This window comes from Branchiostoma floridae, chromosome 8 (assembly GCF_000003815.2).
Source record: "Branchiostoma floridae strain S238N-H82 chromosome 8, Bfl_VNyyK, whole genome shotgun sequence".
NCBI lineage: Eukaryota > Metazoa > Chordata > Leptocardii > Amphioxiformes > Branchiostomatidae > Branchiostoma > Branchiostoma floridae.
In genome coordinates this window covers 21,188,191-21,196,736 of record NC_049986.1, presented here as the reverse complement: position 1 = coordinate 21,196,736, position 8,546 = coordinate 21,188,191, and the positions used below count along the sequence as shown (strand labels likewise).

General features: G+C 42.7%; 1 protein-coding gene across 2 annotated transcripts in view; it reads right to left on the bottom strand.

The window, feature by feature from the left end:
• Positions 1 to 6,348: 6,348 nt before the first annotated feature.
• LOC118421056 overlaps positions 6,349 to 8,546 on the bottom strand; it is a 7,168-nt gene continuing 4,970 nt past the window's right edge. Inside the window, exons 5-7 of one of the 2 annotated variants that reach the window (XR_004831802.1) lie at positions 8,309 to 8,404; positions 6,535 to 7,157; positions 6,349 to 6,479 (exon numbers count right to left, since the gene is read on the bottom strand). Coding sequence is in view for 1 of the 2 variants with exons in the window: in XM_035828220.1 (XP_035684113.1) it covers positions 7,101 to 7,157; positions 8,309 to 8,404 (153 nt within the window). In the remaining variant the exon portion in view is untranslated. Of the gene's footprint in view, positions 7,158 to 8,308; positions 8,405 to 8,546 lie in introns of both variants that reach the window. The other variant, XM_035828220.1, reaches the window with a different exon arrangement.

Sequence of the window (8,546 nt, the reverse complement as noted above, 5' to 3'; positions counted from 1 at the left end):
AGAATATATGAGTAAAGTCTGTACGTGAAGATTTTTTTGGCCAATATTGAACTGGGTAGTTGTGTCAGCCTTCCAAAGAAATATAGTTTGCGTTGTACCATCATGGCTTTTAATGTCAGCATCCCCAGTGATCCCAGACTTGCATTAGTCTCTGTCTGGAAGTGCATTCCTTGCATTTGTTTAACCCCTGCTCTGTGGACTCTTTCTAACTTAAGTAGGTCGGTGTTGGTTGGATACCACAGTTCACAGCCATGCATCATGGTAGGGATTACAATTGTGCTGTACAGTCTCTTGGTGATTATGGGGTTTGGAGTATGTCCCTCAGAACCCGTTGCCAGTATTGCACTGATTTTACCCTTCCCTTTCTTGCACGCTTTTTCTATGGCCTCTGATGTTCTGAGGTCGGTCGAGTGCTGGACCCCCACATGGGTCACCACAGTTACTTCTGGGATTGTGGATGCTCCCATCTTCCAATCACTTGTCAGGACTGTTGCTGTGGGGTGCTCCTTTACCCTTTTTCCAAACACTACACACTTGCTTTTTTCCGGGGCATATTGGAACCGCCATTTCCTTCCATAGTCATGCATTGCACCTATCAGCTTCTCTAATCCCATCCTGGTGCTTGCAAGAAGACTTATATCATCTGCCAGTGCAGGTGACCCACAGTAGATTTCACCTATACACACGCCACCACCTAGGGCTTGAAGTTCTGCATGGATGTCATTTGTCGCTAAGAGATAGCAGGTGAGCGACAAAACGCCGCCTTGGTTCACCCCACGTGATGTTCTGAATTCCCTTGACATCTCACCATTCAGTAATACACAGTAAGTGTTTCCAGTGTGCATTTGTTTCAATATTCTCCATAATTTTCCATTCACCCCTTCTCGGTACACTTTGTACAGCATTCCTTGGGTCCATACTGTATCATACGCCTTCTTTGTATCCAGAAAGCACCCATAGACTGCACTGTTTCTTTCCTTGTAGTGGTTGAGTGTTTCTTGTACGGTATAGGCGGTGGTTATGTTGCAGCATCCTATCTGCCCCCCACTCTGTAGTTCATGTGGGATACCTCTTGCCAACAACCAAGGCCTCCATCTGTTGTGTAGCACCTTCTCCCAGATTTTAGCCATGACATTTAACAGTGTTATCCCTCTGTGGGAGTCTAGGTCAGTCTTATCTGCTTTCCCTTGCTTAAGTAAGGGGATTTTGATTCCTTTTTTGAATTCTTCAGGTATGTATTCCAATTCTCTCATCATGTTGAACAATAGGGTCATTCTTGCCCACAGTGCTTCTCCTCCATATTTAATGTGTTCGTATGTTAATCCATCATTCCCTCCAGCCTTGCCATTCTTCAACTGTCTGCAGACTGCCATAATCTCTGTAAGTAGGAATGGTTCTTCCAGAATGCCCTCTAAGTTGTTATGGCTTTCTTTCTCCATCTCAGTTACTTCTGCAGTGATTACTTTATGGTGTGACTCATCGAACCATTTACTCTCTTCTTCCTGTTCATTTCCCAATGTTTCAAAATGGCTGGCCCAAGCCTCTCTCACTTCTTTGGGGTCAGTCAGGAATTGATCCCCCAGTCTCACTGCTTGTGGTCTGTCTATTTTCCCTTTTCTGCATCTTATCTTTTTCCAGAAGGTTTTATCGTCAGTTTCTGCTAACTTTGCTAACTCTTCATTCTCTTGTGCTTCTTGTAGTAGTTTAGCTCTCCTCAGTTCTGTTCTAAATCGTGCTTTACTTTCTTTGTACTTTTTGTACAGGTGATTGTCCTTTTCCCTCGGTTTTCCTGCCTCTTTCCACTGTAGCCATAAATCAATCTCTTCCTTATGTTTGTCTACAAGGGTCTGTGACCAGTATGGCCGCTGATGCTTCCTTATTTTCTTAGCTGGTATCACTTCAGCCGCTGTACTTCTTAGTACTCTGGTTAACGCTGCAAGTTCTTTTTCTATAGCCACTGTTGACCTCTGTGTGAGGGTTTCCATCCCCTCTAACTTCCTCTTCACATTTTCCTTGTATGTATTCACAAGAAGTCGATCACCTGCTCTTTCCCAGTCCAGCTTTTCTGTAGGGTTACTCTCTTTCCATTCTTTTGGTTTGTTCTTCAGGATGGCTATAACTGGCTTGTGATCAGACATGTTCAGGACATCATCTTCCATTACTTTGCATGATATCACTTCTGCTACTATTTCTCCTGGTACTATGATGTGGTCTATAGTTGACTTGTGTTTAGTATTCTTTGTTTCAAATGTCTCTACTGGGCCTGTACATATGTGGCTCAGGTTCAGGGAGGTCATCTCCAGCTCACTCAGGGTCTCTGCCAACTCACTGCCATTCCTGGATGGTGAGCCCTTCCCTCTTGGGCCTCCTTGCTCTCCAACATCTGCATTGAAGTCGCCCATGAAGATAACAGTTCCTTCATTTTCATATTTCCTGTACAAGTCTCTCAGCATGTCTACATGTTGTCTGTACTCGTCTACCTTTTCCCCTGCATGGGGAAGGTATACCGCAAAAATGAACAGCCTCTGTCCTCCTACCAATCGGAGTCGTATCCCTATGACTCTATCGTTCCCTGCCTCTAGTTTGTGTACCGCATAGTCCAGTGATTTTCACCACAGTAGGGCTACACCCCCTTGACCTCTTTTCCAAGGTCCCAATGTGTGCTTTTTAAGCCTCTCATCTGCTCTCCCAAAGCCTCTGTGACTGTGTAGGATGTTATCTAGTGTGCTTAGTGCCTCCGGAAACAGCCAGTGTTCTGAAATGGCAATTATGTCTGTTTGTAGTAGGTGTTTTGTTATAAACGGTATTGCTGTGGATAATCCTCTTGTATTGTAACATCCTATTGACAGCTCTCTCTCTTTGTCATGGCCTGCTTTCATAGCTGTGTTTGGGTCCCTGGTGGCCTGGGACTTGCTTTCTCTTCCTCTGTATCTCTCTCTTCCTTGCCCTTGTACTTTCTTTCAGACAACCATTCTCTGCAGGTTATTCCAGGGGGCCAAAATCTTTCTCCCACCACCTTATGTGTTTGGTATAGAGGCACATTGATTCTAGCAAAGTACAAGTCTCTCTGTTTGGTAGGCATCAATCTTAGGATAGCTGGACTCCTTTGTGCTGGGCATACTTGTAGATGGTTTGTTGCAATTTCTTTGGGTCATTTTTTTTCATATAACCCAAGAAGAATCTCTTCCTCCTTATTCTCCTTCTCTCTACTCCAATGAAGTCTCTGAACATGTCGTCAGCATTACTGTCGTCATTGTCTTCATGCGAGATGATTTTCTTTCTCTTGTCTTGAGTAGCAGGATTGGTGGTGCTACTTTCTTCTTGGCACGGGACACGTCTCTTCTTCATCGGTGCTTCACTGATTTCAATTACTTCATGTACTGTGTCTAGCACATTCTCTGTTATGTGCTTTCTCTTCTCTCCCTTCTCCGCACCTGGTTCTGTAGTGAGTCCAGTGTTTTTGCTCCTGATAGGGCTTGGATCTAACTGTACTATGGCTTCTGTTGTGCTAGGTTTCTTTTTCTTGTACTGGGACAGCTGTGTTCTTGGTTCGTGGTCATCTCTGGTTAGTTCAGTGCTTAGTGTCTGAGGTTGTGCTCTGGGTTGTTGTTGTCTTCAATTTGTCTCATTCTACCCTGGTCTCGCGGCGTGCTGTCATGTTTCGCCCTTCTTAGGAATGATGAGATCTCTGATTCCTGTGCCCAGTTACCCTTACACACTGTTGCATAACTCTCCACTTGCATTTCGCTTCCAGTGTTCATATTTGACAATCTATTAGCTCCAGTTACAGGTCCTACAGCTTTACTGTTGCTAATCTCTAGTTTCTTACTACATTCTTTGTCTGGTGATTGCCTGTTTCTTACGTCTGTTGTTCTAGCACCTTCTAAGTGTCCTAGGCTGCCCCTCAGTTCCCGTACAGTCGAGTGTGTATTCGACAGAGCACATTCTTGCTCCTTGATTCTCTCCTCCATTGTATGAGCCAGATTTTGTACATAAGCAGCTAGTTTACCATGCTCAGCTGTAGTGTCTTTGTCCTGGTTTGTCTTCCTTATGCATGCTTGAATCTCGGTCTCGAGTGAGTGTATTCTATTCATGTATGATGCCATTGATGTGTTCATTTTCACTTGGTTTGTTTCTATTCTCTTAAGCTTTCCTTTCAAACTGTCTATATCTTCCTGTTGTTTTGATTGAGCATCTTTGTTGTCTGTTAATGCAAACTGTATGCTCTGTATCTGTCTGTCGCACTCATCAGCAATGTCTGCTCTTGCTTTATCTTGTCGTTTTGTGATGTCTTCCATCTTTGTTAGTCTCTCATTTGTTTCCTTCAATTCATACTTCAGTTGATCTCGCAACTTCGCGTTCTCTGCTAGTATCCTTATCACCACGTCCTGATCATGATCTCCTTCTTCATCAATGGTGCTCAGGGTTCTGCTTCTTGTTAAGGCGGGGCTCTGGAAGGTTTGTGTTTGACTACTGGTTGGAAACATCTTTTTTATTTCTGCCAGGTTTCTTTCTCCCTCTATGAATTGAAACAGAGCACAACAATCCTCTGCCAGCCTGTTGATTACTGGCTCAGCATTAGCCCTATAGGTTCTTTTCTTGGGTTGCCCTTGCGGACAATCTCGCCTTTGAAGTCTGGCCATTCCCAACAGGGCTTCCCTGGTATGGTTTAGGACAACTTCATCGTTCTCACCTGCAGACAGGATTTTTCCTTTGGCAGCACACCTGTCAAGGCCCTCTATGTGACTCTTGATAAGCTCATAGACATGCCTTGCTGCTTCTGTATCATCCTCAAAGGAGGTGTCCTCTACTTCTCTAAGCCATACTCCTGAGTTGTCCAGAAACTCATCCATGGCTATTGTAATGACGTTATCCGTACTTACATTCATCAGACTTGGAAAGCTCCTTTTGACTCGACTTGGGGGTACAGTATCTGCAACGCTACTAACGGTCACAGAGCTTCTTCTTGACTCGACTTGGGGAGTACAGTATCTGTAACACTATTCACAGTCACCGGGCTTTCTCTTGACTCGACTTGGGGGAGTACAGTACAACAACAATAGTCTGTAACACTATTCCCAGTCACCGGGCTTTCTCTTGACTTGACTTGGGGAGTACTGTATCTGTAACACTACTCACAGTCGCCGGGCTTTCTCTTGACTCGACTTGGGGGAGTACAGTACAACAACAACAGTCTGTAACACTATTCACAGTCACCGGGCTTTCTCTTGACTCGACTTCGGGGAGTACAGAATCCGTAACACTACTCACAGTCACCGGGCTTTCTCTTGACTCGACTTGGGGGAGTACAGTATCTGTAATGCTACTCACAGTCACCGGCTTTCTCTTGCCTCGACTTGGGGGAGTACAGTAAAAACAACAACAACAATCTGTAACACTATTCACAGTCACCGGGCTTTCTCCTGACTCGACTTGGGGAGTACTGTATCTGTAACACTACTCAGGGTCACAGACCTGCAGGCTTTGTGGTCTTGTTGACGTGGGGGAGGGGGGGGGGGCCCAACTCCGTTCCTTCCTTCCACTTCTGTGTTGTCAACTCCGTACCGCCCTGCGACCTCTGTGTTGGCTTCGGAGCGGTCCTTGCTCCCTTTCCTTGCCGCCGCTTGCAGCTCACCGTTCTTGTGCTTGGCCTCGACAGACAGAGGCAAGCCGCGTCTTGCCGCCAAGGCCCCCTAGGTGCAAAGCTTCTGTCGCTCTCCTCACTGGCCGCCCGGCATGGGCCCGTAAAAGGGCCCGTTGAGTGTGATGCGCCTCTTCGGTGGGGAGGGGGGCAGCATGTGCCTCTCAAGACTTGGTCTCTTTTTCTGCTTCAAGTGGCCGCTTCTGTTCCTTTGGCTTCCTCAGCCCTCTCTCGGTTGCTGTCCGGTTTAACAGCCAGTAAAAACACTCTAAACGCTCTCTGTTGTAGTACAAACTTCGTTACACGGTACCAGAGAAACACGAGCGAAAATTCATGCGACCGCCATCTTGGGCGATTCCATTCCTCTCTTTCTTTTTCTTTCGTTCTTTCTTTCTTTCTTTTTCTTTCTTCCTCTCTCTTCCTCTCTTCCTCTCTCTTTCTTTTTATTTCTTTCTTTCCTTCTTTCTTTCTTTCTTTCTTTCTTTCTTTCTTTCTTTCTTTCTTTCTTTCTTTCTTCCTCTCTCTCTTTCTTTTTTCTTTTTCTTTCTTTCTTTTATTCTTCCTTTTTTCTTTCCTTCCTTCTTTTTTTCTGTCTTTCAACCTCCTTGTTGTAAAGACTGAGAATGCATAGTTTTATTACATACTCGTAACATGCTATGAAATATTATGAACAATAAGCCTTGAAATACAGATGAGGTTTCGTGATATCTAATAAATGAATCGCTGACAGTAGCAATTTTAATGCGCATTTTAATGGTAACAAACAATAAAGTCAGTTACATTTTGGTAATCAGTCAGACATCAGGTGGCTAAAGGTTTTATTTTGCTGCAATGTTTTCTTAGGATAACATCATGAAAAATCACGTGTCTACAGCATTAATATGTTCGGACACCAGGTCAGATAGCTGAAGAAGAAATTCGAAATGGTTAATAGAATTTATTGAGTTACTTGGATAACTGTCCAATTATCTCATTTAGCTAGAGAAGCTCATATATACGTGCATACAACGTAAATGAATGTAATGCCACCATCATAATAGTTTACTTTTCTATGCGCTCTAAACAAACTAAATTCAATACTACTTCACAGTTGGCTTAAGCTTAAAATAACAACTGCGCCGATTCTACTCCGTAGGCACATGTTAGTCAATGTTACTACAGAACGACGTATACCCTAGCCAGAGCAAAGGTAAACATGTAGCGAAAGAAAAAACGCTGAATTCCAGGCCTGTGTTGATGCATTGTAGTGACACCATCATAATAGTTTTCCTTTCTATGCACTCTAAACAAACTAAATCCGATACTACTTCACAATAGGCTAAAATGACTAAGAAGGCACAAAGTCAACGTTACTACAGAACTACGTATACCCTAGCCAGAGCAAAGGTAAACATGTAGCTAAAGAAAAACCACTGTATTTCAGGCCTGTGTTGATGGTTGACCGGAAGATGGTGGTTTCTCACTCCGTGGACTTGGTGAACACACTGTCCACGCTGACGTCATCAATGGCCTGGGTCTGTTGACAAAGCATGGCATGGATTTAATCACACTATCAGATAATAACAATAATAATAAAGTTTATTGCAAATTCTTGCCAGTGGGCTAATTGCAAGTCACTTAAGAGATTCAAACAGTGTAAAGACAATATCACAAGTGTCTACTCTAGTCTAAAGCTAGTAAAAGCTAATTTTAGATCCTGGGTTATTGGGTTCGACTCCTTTTTCGAAGACAGTGGAAGACGAAAGATCCCACATTTCTTTATGTGTGGGCTTTGAGATGTTAGAAGGATAAGAAGGACAACGCCCAAGTCTTTGCTGCTTCAATGGCACAGCCTTGTACTATTGTTTAAGAACAAGCTGTTAATAATTCTCTTGCTAATTTCAGCGGCCATTTCTAATTACCCGGGGTCACCCGGGGTCATGCACCAAGACGAAGCTACATTTGTAACCGTAATGTTAATAACTGTTGGCAAATATTATGTCGCTAGTAGCATAGAAATACCAAACCTGATGTATGTTATAGTTCCCTTTAATACCTACTGTAGATACCACTAGTATTGTAATAGCTGTAATTGTTGCAATATAACTTATATGTGTAGTATTAGACTGTACCTTTTGTTGTATGTAAATTGCCATACATTGTTACTGATGCAATTGTTGCGCAATAAACCATCTATCTATCTATCTCTATATATAATTGTAAGCCTATATTTCAGTATAGGCATGCCATCTTCTGTGGTAAGTTTCACCCCTCTAAATTGATATATTGCAATACATGTGCCTGCTATCTAGATAGAATATTGTTGAGAGCATTCGTAATATTGACTTATAAAACGTTTTACAGTTCCTCACCGGTTACTTGAGAACAGTCAGCATCAGTGTTTCTATCCTCAATTTGTATTTTATGTCGACTAGGTAACCTTAATATAATAGCTTTACTAGTATAATAGTAGGTCATAAAAACCTACATATACACGGAACCATCGGGCTGACATGGTTGTGGGCAGAAATTTTTAAAGACGTTACAATCAAACGAACAGGAAACCCGGTCATGTTTTATAAAAACTACTAGTACATACAATATAACCAAATAGTGTTGATACAGTAATTGATAAGTTAACAATAGATACTGGTGATAAAGATAACGATACATAGATATACTACTTACAAATGTCAGGTCGTTTCCAGTCAACTTGGCGGTCATCGTGAGACGGTTAGGGTTGTGGATGACAATTTCTGTGTCACTCTTCATCTCAAATGTGCTCTGAGGACAACATAAATACTAACAAATATTGCAGTGTTTGTCATATCACTATATTCTGTGATTGACTATTAGATAACATCAACTAGTGTAACATAAATGTATGTTTTTTTTACAGAAGTGTTGCACTTATCCTGATTATCTA